This window comes from Zosterops lateralis, assembly GCF_965231275.1.
Source record: "Zosterops lateralis genome assembly, chromosome: 1".
NCBI lineage: Eukaryota > Metazoa > Chordata > Aves > Passeriformes > Zosteropidae > Zosterops > Zosterops lateralis.
In genome coordinates, this window is record NC_139762.1 from 140,818,554 (window position 1) to 140,832,193 (window position 13,640).

At 45.9% G+C, this 13,640-nt stretch overlaps 1 protein-coding gene across 1 annotated transcript in view; it reads left to right on the forward strand.

Moving 5' to 3' along the window:
* The first annotated feature begins 10,625 nt into the window (after positions 1-10,625).
* The window catches only part of ADCY8 (adenylate cyclase 8), a 120,756-nt gene continuing 117,741 nt past the window's right edge, over positions 10,626-13,640 (forward strand). The window contains exon 1 of the mRNA XM_083867583.1: positions 10,626-11,570. Within this exon, the coding sequence (XP_083723709.1) occupies positions 10,644-11,570 (927 nt within the window). The 5' untranslated portion in view covers positions 10,626-10,643. The remainder of the gene's footprint in view (positions 11,571-13,640) is intronic.

A 13,640-nucleotide genomic window follows, 5' to 3' on the forward strand; every position in this document is an offset into this window, starting at 1 on the left:
TTCTTTCTGCTCTAAGATACAGCAAGAAAATACATTGAGACTCCCACTGCAGTCTGAAGGGTGAATTCTGCCTGCTTGGTATTAAATTCCTTCTAGGCAGGGATGGGTGACTATGTTGGGTCTGGCTTTATGCCAAGCAGAACTGGAGAGAAGTGGCTGAACTTCTGCCAGCTTCTTTCTTTGCTGAGTCAAGAGAGTCTCAATGAGATGAGAACATGGCCTTGTATGTTCACTTCATACAAAACACTGAGGTCTGCAAAAATGCAAAGCATTATGAGAGAAAATGTACACCACCTATGACTCTGAGCTATTGAAATAAAGAAAGGTGAATAGCTACATTTCAACTGCTGAGAGCCCATCAAGGATAAAAAATAATTCCTCCCTGTTCTGCAGAAATAGTTGAAATTGAGCTGCTAGAAGCTGATGTTTTTTTAAAAGGAAATTAAGTTGTCCCCCCCACGCACTATATGTACAATTTAAATTAACACAGAATAAATGAAGTTTGGAAATGCAAATATGAAAATGAGTCAAGAATATATTATAAATAAAGTTTACATATGGTGATGACAAGTGTCATCACATCTAAGTAACATCTACCACACTCTTCAGAAAATCACTAATGCAGTTTGAATGCCTTCTTTCTTTAGTGAAATATGCATCAGTCAGATAGAAATACCTAAACAGCTATATCCTCTGCAGTTATAAAACATTAATACTTGCTTTGTGTTGCTTTACTTCTTTACTATTCTTATAATACTGTTCTTTAATTTTTTTTTAGGAGATGACATTTGAAGGCAGCACCTTTTAAAAACCAAACAAGTGTTTCTTTCATACTTTCCTTCTGGTTACATCCCCTGCATCTCAGATCAATGTCTCTCATAACTGTTTCTAGAAGATCCAATATTTCTTGATATGCACATCCCAAAACTGTTGCCCATCCACCAAAGCCATCATTAGCTCTTTATTAGCTTTAATGCACTTCTCCCAGGGCCTCTCTAACCTGTGCCCATGAGTCAGGATCCTATCCCAGCCCATCTCAGGGACATCAATCCTTTCCCCAACAAGGTCATAAGACTCCTGTCTCAGGTCATAGGCTGATGTCCCAGCCTCAGCACATCTCTGTCCCCACAGACGTCCCTGATTACCTGGGATGGGGCTGCACAGCCTCACCAGGGGAGTGTCCCTGTACCCATTCCCTAGAGACTGTCTGTCCCTTGCAGTCCTCAGCTACGACCTTACTGGTATTGAACAGAGTGGAAAAGATTATTCTGCAAGAATACCTTTCTGCTTATGCACCACAATGTTTGTTTTCCCTGCAACAACATGACATTGTTGGCTCAATTTCAGTAGCCCCCAGATCATTTCTTGCAGAACTGCTATTTAAGCAGCTGTTCCTCATCATGTGCAAGTGTAACTGATTATTTCTGCTTATATGCAGTGCCTTCCACTTGCCCCTAGTGAATTGCACCTTCTGTTCTTTTCCTTGTTTTTCTTGCCCATATCTTGAATTAGCCAATATTATTTTTAAATCTGGTTATGCCCTTCAACTACAGGTGCTACTGTTTGTCCTGGTACTTAGTAAGTACAGCATGTATTCCGTCACACAGGCTTTTAACTCTGGTAGACATTTTAAAGCACAAATAATGCAGTTCCACTGAAGTTAAAAAGAGTCAAGGATCTATGAACACAGACAAAATGGTCCACCAGGATGTTTGTTAAGAGTTTCTGAATATAGCTGGCTAAAATATGGAAGCTGAATGACCAGGAGTACATTTGCTGTTGCAGTGGTATTGGATAACTCTCAGTTCAAATCTGGAAAAAGGCATCCATTTTCTACCTTGAAATTGTGGCACTAAAGCTTCACCACTTTGACAGCCTCCTGTTTCTGTAAAAACTATAAAAGATACTGTCTTTCCCCTTAAATACTTAAATATTTCCTCACCATAATTCTTGAAGAGATCTCGGAAGAGGTCAAATGCTATATAAGGACTATTGCTTAACACAGTGGTCACTGGCTCTTCACTGTGTCTAAGTGGTGTGTCCCATCCTGGGCTGCAAAACCATTGGAATGGGATATTTTTCTTATCAGGAGAGTTATGCAATGAGGTTGAATTCACAAGTTGAATTTAAAGAAAAAAATCATATGCAAAAGCTTAGAGCAATCAAACACACTGGGCTTTCATTTCAGAGGCATCTCTCACTTTATGATGTGAACCATATTGGAGTAACACTTGGGATCAACAGGCAGCAGTACCCCAGTTTGTATACTGCTAACACAAAACGTCTGAGCTGTTGGATGCTGGAAACATCCACTGTTTGGAAACATCCAATGTCTTAATTAAAGAGATGACAAAAAAAAAAAAAAAAAACAAAAAAAAAAAAAAAAAAAACAAAAAAACAAAAACTCAGAGCAGAGTTTAGTGCAATTGCCTTCTTACAAAGCACTGGAATTTAAGATATTTTGTCTCCCATTATGATTCCAGAATAAATAATTTTGTGTACAAGCCACAACCATCCCCTGTGTAAATTATTGATGGTACTATTGTAAATAATAATAATCACAATAACAATAACATTACCTACAGCTTGATTTCCATATGGAACTGTTCAGGATTTAGAGCCCTATAGGTGTCAGAGACATTCTCTAGGCTTGTTTCCTTGGAAAGATATTTGGATGTTTTGTAGGTGCCTGCATTACCTGGCAGTGAGATCATGTTTTCCTTGGCTCTAAGTAACCTCACAACGTTGAAAGCAGAGTAGATGCAGGCTTTGAGATTGCCATTGTCTTTTCTCGTCATGTAAGAGAAGATGAAATTAATCTCACATGTAGAGAAGACCGCCTACAGACCATTCTTAAATCTTCATCTTCACCAAACACCTGCCATTGCTATCAAAAGGAAGTCAGAGTTAATCTTCTACAGCAAATCCTGCAACACTGGAAAATGACAGGTTTTGGTGATTTAGAGAAATTCAATATCAAATACATAGCTCAATTATGAATCTATTATCCTCCCCCTACGCCAAGGAAGATGTTAGTGAATGTAAAAACAAGATGAAGGAATGGAGAAACAAGTACTTTGCTGAGCCCATACACATTAATTGTATCATTTCAGAGAATGACTAAAGATTGCCATGAGTCAACGATTCCTCCTAAACATTTTGTCTAAGCACACCTACCATCCCAGCTTGACTGGCAACGAGCAGATTAACATGCTTCAGTCATGGTGGCAGCTCAGTTTGAAATAAATCACTATTAACAGCAGCACACCAGGCATCGGTGCTCTCTCTGCCATAGAACCAGTCACTTAAAGTGTTATTTTTACATACTCTCCATGTCTTAATGCAAGAAACCTTTATAAAGAAGATAGGAGAGTGAGGGGCAAGAATTGTGTAGGGATAATAGCTGCCTAGGAACCCAGCTGAATTAAACCCTGTGTTTATCTACAGGCCAGCAAACTGGAGTCCTACACATTTACATAGGCAGAGTATCTGATGAAGCAATGTTTCAAAAACATTGTCTTTCAAAAACCTGCCTGGCACCCTGTCAACATTTGAGCTTCTTGAGAACTCAGCTCAGAGTCTGATTCTAAGATGACACAGTGAAAGTTTTTTTTGGCCCAGGCTCCCAGCATTTTTGTAGTTTTACCATCCTTGAACCCCAATACACCTGAAAACCCAAGTGACAGTCCCAGGGCTTGCAGCTTCCTTGGTTCATGAAACAGGCATGCAAAGAAAGGAGTTCTCAAGAGCCTAAGACTTGGATTCATATTTTATTTTAAAACCGAACAGAATTCTTTTTCCCAGACAGAAGGAGGCAAAGAAACAAAAGGAAATTCCTTTCCCTTGGAAATATGAAAGTTTTCTAGGTTTTGTTCATGTTCCAAGGTTTAACATATGCACATTAGCACGTGCATACACAACCCTAGCAGACTTTCCCCCCTTTGAAGTCGCTGATGGGGGGATTTCCTCTTAGGATACGTCTTATACTGCAGTAACTGCAGGATACTGATCTGGATGGATTTAAAGTCTCATACAATATAACATTTCCCTATTTGAAGCCTAATTAGATTTATTATATACATCCACAGGAAACAACTCCATCCTGTAGCAAGAAAAAACCTTTGAGATCTAAATGTTAAGCCATCTAAAGCAAGCTAATAATTATTTTTTTCAATTTAAAAATCATACAGAATAGTCATATATGTGCTTTTTCGTGGGTTTAGTTTCTTTCAAATACAAGTATCAAATTCAAGTCTCCTTTCTAGTATTAATTTCAGTTGTAGTTTCACCAATTAGGCTATCACCCCTAGCACTTGTTGGTTTAAGAAAATCAAAAATAAAATATTTGTCAATGGATTGTCTTCTGTGGATTATAAAAATTTTATTTTACAGGTGAATTTAATATTAATTTCCTTTTAACTTCTGTTGCATTTAACATGTAAGTCAAAGGTCTTATGTATTAAAAGAAAAAAAAAAAATCCATCCTTCAAAGAAAGCCCATAAAGTGTCAAGAAGCATCCACTGCTTTGTAAAAAGTGTGATTCATTCAGCAGTGCAGGTGCTTCAGGGATTGAACAGCATTACAGGAAATGCTGTGCATAGGACAGAGAGATGAGTCAAGAAACTGCTGTTCTCTAAAACCTAGTTGGGAAAGGTTTTTTGGTTTCTTTCCTTCAGAAAGAACTGAGGGAAAGTTCTGGGTGGTCCAGAGGGCAATGGGAAGGACAGCAGTTCTGTTTTGGGAAGGTTTTGTGGTTTTTTTCAAATTCTTGAAACTGCATTTGATTCTGACTTAGGATAAAGTACTCCTTTCCTAACAAGGAAGAACAGTACTTTCTAGTCTTTATTTTTTCCTTTGCTCCATCATGTTTTTTTCTCTGGTTCTGAAAGAAAAACCAAACCAAAAAACAGAAACGCCCAACAATACTACCATCCACAGCAAAAGAATAATTTGAAAATAATAGAATTGAAAGAATCATTTGAAAATTAAAAGCTTTAATAATTTGAAAATTAAAAGCTTAAATTCACTGTCTTAAAAATGTGGATTTCTTCTAAGATCTAAAAATTTCCATTGCTTTTACAATTGGCTGTATATACAGACCTATTTTTTTTAGTACAAAACAGCTATTCCTGGTCAGCAGCAGTGCCCAAAAAGCCTTGAGTAAAAAATTTGCAGTGATCACAGCTGCTAATCCATTTTCAAAGTTGGAGGAATAGCAAGGTGGGCGAGGAAGGAGCAAACCTGGAAGAGAGAAGAGGAAAACACAGCTTCAACCATTGGTTAAAAGGTGTATTATTCATCTCAAATCCCTTATTTCTCTTCATAGAATCTCCATGCTTAGACCATCTTCTAAATGACCATCTATCCACATCTTTTTATGTGGATATGTGTATCTGTGAATAGCAGGAGAGATGAGAAAATTATTTGCATGTGAAGGAACTGCTGCTTCACAACATGGAGAAGCAAAAAAATTGACATGTCTTACTGCCTCTTTATATTCTGACTTAATGGGGGTTTTTTTCTCTTTTTTTGGTCTTTCATTTATTTTCCCCTGGTTTTGGTATCACTGGGGTATGTAATAATTTAGCTTCATTGCTAACAAAATTTAAAATATTTCATTGATATTTTTACCATACTGAAAAAAAAATTATCTGCAAAACACAGCAAATGTTGATTGGTTCCATCATCTGCTGAGCTGTGTGTCCTCGTCCTCTTTCTGTCTGATGTTTCAGTCCATGAGGCTTTGCATTTCTTTTTACCATGGCTTTCAGTAATTACTCTGAATGCTTTCACTAACCAGTGTTAGAATTTTCAATCCACACTCTTATGCCTTGTGCTTGCTTTTGTACAGACAGCATGTTGGGATATGCATTCATCTGAGGAAACTGATAGACAGGGTTTTTAAAAGAAGACTCAATCAGTGCCAGAAGTTGGGTTTTTTAATTTGGTTTGTTTGGGGTTTTTTTAATAGTATTAGAACATTTAAATTGTTGAATTGTTGCCAAGGAGAAGATGAAAAAAATAAAAAAGAATGAGGGAGATATAGGAACAAAAACCCAAACCACCAAAGAGGTAAGGAGATAATTCTAAGCTAATTTGCTCATATTCTGTCATTTCTGTCATTAGTCAAGTTTCACATTTCAGATACAGTGGCTTTCTGTCAATTATTTACTTTTTCTTTCTTGAACTGTTTTGCCAAATATTTATTTAAATAAAAAAATACATATAGTAACACAAGTGTCCCTTCACAATATGTGGGAGATGAAACCATCTTTATTGGAGAACCCTAGAGAACTCTGCAGAGCATGGTGCCATGTTTGCAATCCTGAGGACATAAATAGTCTCACTAAAGTGAATGAGATCATTATTTGCATGATTAAATATCACAACATTAAATTGTACATAAATGCTACTGCTGTGGGTAGAGAGGGGGAAGGAGGAGAGGAGTGTGACATAAACTTTCAGGTGACAGAAGAGGAATGAATTCTACTGGATTTTTCATCCTTCAAAAGCCTTCTAGTGACAGTATTATTTTTAAATGGCTTTTAGTGATTTTGTGACACTGCCAAGTCATTTAGCTCTATTAAAAATAAAGAAAAAAAAAAAGAAATCCAACAGAACAAAAACTGAATAATGCACAGTAATAATCTAGTGCCAAGTGAGTTTGGGACTTACAGGACTCTGTGTGTGTGTGTGTGTGTGTGTGTGTGTGTGTGTGTGTGTGTGTGTGAAATTACCTTCTCAGACCCCAAGCTCGTCCAGCCTCCACTGGCAACCAGGGCTTTGGCAGGATCATCCCTCTCCTGCTCCCCAGGGTGGTCAAGCTTACTCTTTGCTCTGCAGAGCCAAGAGCATTGCTGCAGTGGGTGCCAATGCTCAGATCTTATCCCCTTTCTTGGTAACCCTCCACAAAGGCGCCCAGTACTTCTGTGGTTGACTCAGAAATACGAGCAAGAACTGAGCACACCGACTGTTACCTAAAGGCTCTGCACTGCTCTGCCATCACCACTGAACAGAGAGTAGGCTCACCAAACACACAGATGGAGGGCTGCTGGCATGGAGGAGGACAGGTTTAGTTCTCAACATGTTCTATTTCAAAATTGGCATGCAGGGTGGAAAAAACAATGCATTCCAGTGAGGGCAAATGCAAGATAACTTCATGTAGGCTGTTATGCACATATGGAGCAAGTGACACCTGCCCAGGCCTTGAGGACAGCAAAGTTTCAGTGGCCCATCAGTTCTGGATAAGGTTGTGACGGGAAGACAACAGATATGCCCCAGCATGTATAAATAGGAGTGCAGATCACAAAACATAGTCCTAGATATTAGACAACTTTCCACTGTAGAACAAAGTCGAGCTGCATGAATTTCACAGAGCAGGAAGAAAGAAAGATGATAAAATCATGAAACAAGAATATATAATCAAGAACAAACGAAAAAGATCAGAGATCTAGAAAATGTGACCCACGGGGGAAAAAATGACAGAAATTATGTTATTTAGCCTAAGCAATGAGAAGAGGAACAGGGAGTGGATAGAAGAGACATTCATTAAATATGTACAGACTACTGCCAGGATAATATGTTCTCCCTGTTCATGGTGGACAGGACAAGAACTGATGTGCTTAGCAAATGCTGCAAGGAATGTTCAGGTTAGATATGAAAATGATAAGGATGGAGAAGCATAAAAATAGACTGCCTGGGGAGGCACAGAGCCTCTATCACAGGAAAAATGATGAAAGGAGAGTTCACTCTGCCATGAGGCAAAGGAAACTGCCAGCAGTGTGATTCAGTGCATACAGTAACATTAGAGAACTGGGATGTCCCTATCTTGGTTTCATCTAATCTCTTTTGAATGGGTGTCTCCTTAAACAGCACTATATATTTGTTTCCTTTTCCTTTTATTTATCATGATTTGTGTTAAGCAATCTAAATGAGAAAGATGCTTTCATTCTGTGCTCTTGGGTAATAGCACTAACAATTATAATTTCTTTCATTAAAGAAATATATATTTTTGCATAAGGTTTCTCTTCTTATAGTATCATTTTCATCTTGAAGTAATGCTACAATTTCCATAGGCTTTATCTAGGAGCAAGGATATGTGTCTCTATTACTACTGTGAAACCAGTATTAACTCTTTCCAGGCTAGAAGGGTCATGCTGAACCACAGGAAAGACACATCTCTGTTCACAAAAATGCCACTCTGTCCTTATCTGGGCTCTGGAGAACAAGAATTTCCTCTGCTTATATCTGTACAAAACCTGCCTCATACATGGGACACAGACTTGGCTTGAGTTCCCAAACCTATTGTAGTGTAAATACAGAAACAATCAGTGAAATCCTTCCTAAATCTCCATGTCTTCCTGACAATAATAATAATAATAATAATAATAATAAGTGAATTAAGTAATGACATCTGGAGGGGTGTTCATGGAGGCTCAGACCCACTGGAAGTCAAGCATCACATGCCATTTTTAAACACCTCAACTCCCAAAAAGCTGCCTCTTAGTGGAGTAGCACAGCTCCCTTCCAGGCAGGGCCTCTGTCCACACTGCTGCTGTTACAATACACAGTTGCATATTTATCTCAAAGAGTTCAGCAGGCATCACTCTTGTCTTTTGAAACACAGAGAAAACACCTCTCCCTTAATTTGCTGCAGTCTAATGCTTAGACTATATCTGCTTCAGCTCCAAAACTGGAGATTCAGCCTTTCCCCCAGGAGTTTAAATTTAAATTTAAAAAGGTTTACTTTGGGAAGAGGAGGAATGAGAGTGATAAAGATAGACACCTCTTCCTCTCCAGGCTGTGCCATCACTCACAACACATCCAGGTTTGCTGGCATAGAGTGATTCCACAAGCAGAAGAGCAGACTATTTTATCTGCCAGCATGAGGAGTGAGGAGTGGCTTTATGTCCAGGCTCTGTGCATGGGACAGTTTCTGTTTTTTCTCCAGCATCCTTAATGTAAATGCTGTCAGGACAGCATCATCAAAGACTCAGTACAGAGTGATGAGAGCCACAGTCCTGGCACTGGCATCACCTTTCTGAGAGGGTCTGAACTTGCTCAGGCAGAGGTGGAGGGGTTTGTAGGGCTCCTCCACCCTGGGTAAGTGTGTTCTCTCCAAGCAAAGCCTGAGGATCTTCCTTGTGGGGGAGCAGTGGGATGCCCGGCTGCAGACACACACAGCTCTCACTGAGTGCTGGGGAGGGATGCACCTGTCAGGTAAGGCGGGAGTCCGGACCTAGAGAAGAGCAGCTCAGAGAAACCTAAGCGACGCCTGAAGGAGCCTCGTGGGACCGGGGGATCTGCTCTGCGGCAACACCGGCCCACTGTCCCCGTCCCAGCCCGCGGCTGCGGCTGCTTTAACCGGGCCGGGGGGGTGCGGGCAGCCCCGCCGACGTGGCGGGCATCAGCTGACCCGCCGGGCTCTGCCTCCTCCCGGGCCGCCCGCAGCTCCCTCCACTCCGGCGGCGGCGGCTCCGCCGTGCTGGTCCCGCCGCTCCCGGGACGGCATCTGCTCCAGCTCCCCGGGGCACCGGCTCTGCCCTCGCCCCTTCCTCCTGCTCCTCCTGCTCCTCCTTCTCCCTGCCGCCGGGGAAGCCCCTGAGCCGGAGCACTCCCGGCCCGCCGACAAGTTGGGATACTCCCATCTGGCTTCCCACAGCTCTGAGTTTAGGGCGGGATTTTCATTCCCCGCTCTTTCGATTTTTTTTTTTTTTTTTTTTTTTTTTTTACATTTGAGTTTTGATGTGATTTTTTTTTTCTCCTCCTCCTTTCTTCCTTTTTTCCCTCTTTTTTTTTTTTTTTTTTTTTTTTTTTTTTTTTTCTCGTTGCCAAGCGAGGCGAATGCCTGCGATGGATGGGAGCCCCGAGTCCTCCCCTGGGGGCAGAGGAGGCGGCCCGTGAGCCGGGGGCATGTCCCATGTCCCGCCGCCGGGGCAAAGCGGGCGGGCAGCCCCCGGCCGGCGGCTCTGGCGCCGTGACCGAGGACGCCCCAGACCTGGCCACCTCTCCCCTCCCGCTGACCGCAGCCGCGGGAATTACAGCAACTCCCGGGCGCCAGAGCTCGGAGCGGAGCCCCGGGACACCCGGAGGGAGGAGCTGCCCGCTGTGAGCGGCTCTGCGAGGCGGCTGCCCCCACCCCTCCGCGCCTCCGGCCTCCGGATGGGGCCGGGGATCGCCCACCGGGCAGCGGGGCTGCGCCCGTAGATGCTCCGCTCCTCCCTCCGCCTGGTCTCCGGAGCCGGGGCTCGGTCTCCCCGCCGCGCACGGCCCCGAGGAGGGCGCGCTCCGAGCCCGCGGGGCCGCGCCGCAGCCGAACTCCGCGGGATGCGGCTCCGCGGGGCGCCGCGGGAGCGGGCACGGGGCTCGGGCCGCCTGCGCTGAGCCGGCGCGGCCGCCCCTCGGAGCCCGGCGGCCAACCAGCCCCGCCGCCAGCCGCGCCGCCAGACCCGGGACCTGCCTATAAATGTGATCCCCGCACCGCCGCCCCGCCGCCGCCGCCGCCCGCCCTTCGGCATCCCCTCCCTCCTCTCCCGCCGTTCCATCCCTCCCCCTGCTCCCCTCCCCAAAGACGGTGTGTGCCCCCCTCCCGCCCCTGTCCCCCCCCCGCCCGCCGGTGCTCTGCCCCCCGCCAGTAGCCGCCATGGAGCTCTCGGAGGTGCGGTGCCTGAGCGACAGCGATGAACTTTACACCATCAACAGGACTCCCCCCGGCAGCGGCAGACCCCAGCGCCTGCTGTGGCAGACGGCCGTGCGCCACATCACCGAGCAGCGCTTCATCCAGGAGCACAGCAGCAGCAGCGGCGGCAGCAGCAGCGGCGGGGGCAGAGGCTTCAGCTCGGACGAGACCTGCTGCCCCAACCACCACCCGCACCCGCCGCACCACCACCACCTCCGGCGGCACTCGGCCGGGCGGGGTTTGGGGAGCGAGCGCCACAACAACGGAGGCACCAAAGTCTTCCCGGAGGGCACGAGCAGCAGCGGAGACTTGGGCTTTCTGCCCCTGGACTGTGCCCCCAGCAACTCCGACTTCTTCCTCAACTGGGGCTATACGTACCGCGGGGTGATCTTCCCCACCCTCCGCAACTCCTTTAAGTCCCGGGACTTGGAGCGCCTTTACCAGCGCTACTTCTTGGGTCAGCGGCGCAAATCTGAGGTGGTCATGAACATCCTGGACGTGCTGACCAAGCTGACCCTGCTGTTCCTCCACTTGACCCTGGCCTCCGCTCCCATGGACCCCATTAAGGGCATCCTCTTGGGCTTCTTCACTGGCATTGAGGTGGTGATCTGTGCCTTAGTGGTGGTCAGGAAGGACACGACCTCGTACACCTACCTGCAGTACAGCGGTGTTGTCACTTGGGTGGCCATGGCCACACAAATTCTGGCGGCAGGACTGGGCTGTGGCCTCCTTGGGGACGGCATTGGCTATGTGCTTTTCACGCTCTTTGCCACCTACAGCATGCTCCCGCTGCCGCTCACTTGGGCCATCCTGGCTGGACTGGTCACCTCTGTCCTGCAGCTCGTCATGCAACTGGTTATCCCCAGGTTTGCCGTGACTTCCCTCAACCAGGTACCGTGGTGAGGAGAGGGTGGGAACAATCCTCTTTCTCCATCGTCCTGAGTGAGAGGAGGTGTGGGGGGATGTCCCAAAAGATCTCTTTCCTTTTAACCGGGTGCTCAGAAGTTCATTACCTGGAAGGGAGATCACAGGCAAAAAATCAACCTTCTTGTCTGCCCTTCTTCAGTCTCCCAGTGCCCATCCCAGTGCTTTGCCTCAAGCTGGGACTTGGGACACTTTCTAACCTCTCTGTCCCCTCTGCTTGTATATTCTCTACGTTGCTGTCCCTTGAAATGTCATTGGGGAGAGAAGCTACTATGGCAAATGGGGAGGATGGGCATTTATTATTCCCCTCCCTGACCTCCAGCAGTGATTTGGGGTTTGAGATGACTGCCTTGGCCAAACTCTCCCAGTGTCCCATTTTACTGCTCATGCCTTTTAACTCTGAATCTGCTGGGGCAACTGGTACTTTTATATGTGAAGGGCAGCTTGATGGGAAAACAGGAGCAAAGCATGCTGCTCTTTCGCAAGGAGAAACCAGTGAAACTTCAGTGAAGACAGAGCAAAGCTCCCCCAGGAGATTTGGTGTGAGATCCTAGGCTGTCTTAGAGGACACTAAGAAGACTTTTCTGCTAGTGGTCAAGGGGCAAAGCACTGTTGTGCTAAATCCTTACAAGTGATGTCTAGGACATCAGAGTGCTGGTTACATGGTTGTGTGCTGCAGACTGCTGAGAGACACTGGTCAGGATAGGTCTGAGAGGTTAAAACCAGTTCTCACCTGATTTCACACTCAGATGATTTCTTCCATAGAAAAGTGAGAATGCACCAAGCTCCCCATATCCCTGCAAGGCAAGAAAACGGTGGGTACTAGGACAATTTAATCCCGGAGATTCTTGCTGCTCCCTTTTCCCTCTCTTTCCAGACTGTCACAGCTCAGTGCTATCAGTATTTCATATCAGATTATCATGTCCATTTGGCTTGCTCCACCAAATCGGGGAGAAAAGGGTGGAGACACTGTCAGATAATCTCAAAAGGAGGGAGGGTACACAGGAATTTGTTGCTGGTGGCATGTTATTTACATGAGTGTTGGGATGTGCACCTGGGAAATGACTGATCTTGCACTTGGAAGTTTGACATCCATGGTTCTTGGGACATGTCTACCTTCCTTAGACCCTGGTCCTCCTGAAACCCTTGCCCACCCCTGCCCATCCCCTTACTACATACACTGTTGTCTGGGGCTGCCTGACCTCATGTCCCAGTGATTGTGCTCACCCTGTTTTGGGAAAAGCTGCCCCGGTGTGTTGTGCCTTGCTGAGCCCTGTGGAGGTGAGACAATTAGGCTGAGGCAGAGTTGTTGCCCAGCCCTTGGTGATGTGCTGATGAATGAACTGCAGCCACACACCGTGCCCCACTCCCATGCACTGCTGGTGCTCCTAGCGATGGGTCAAAAGCTGTGTGAGTTATGCTGATTTCTTAATTTACTTCCACGTCCTCTCCTGGAGCTGTGAGTAATGCACTGCTATCTCATTACGCACCGGTATTGCAGCTGTTTAACTGCTACACACACCGCACACATTTCTCACAGACATTTCCCAGGAGAGATACTAATATCTTCGTTTTGCAGCCACTTGTATGAACCAACTGCCTTGGAGCAGTGCACAATGAGAGATTACCAGCCAGATGATTGCCTTCATGAACTACACATATAAATCTCCTTAACGGGATCCGCGCAGCTTGTCACATATCGGTGTTGATTTACACTGGCTCCCGCTTGCCCAAGGACCACTTAACATAGCTCGCCGCTTCAGCCTTTTGCCTCCAGCCCCTGCGGGAGAGGCCGGACCTTTCCCCTCCTCGGGACCCATCCCGGTGCGATGCCAGAGGAGCTCGGAGGGGTCTTGGAGCCGCTGGTTGGGGCGCGGGCGATGCCCGGAGCGCTGTCCACCCGCGCGGTGCTGAAGGCGGCACGGACCCGGCGCGGCCCGGGGGCTCCCTCCAGCGGCCCCGCACGGACCGAGCCCGCCCGCCACTGCCTCTACCCCACGGCCCCCATCCTCCCTGGCCACCCCTTGCCCGCTACCG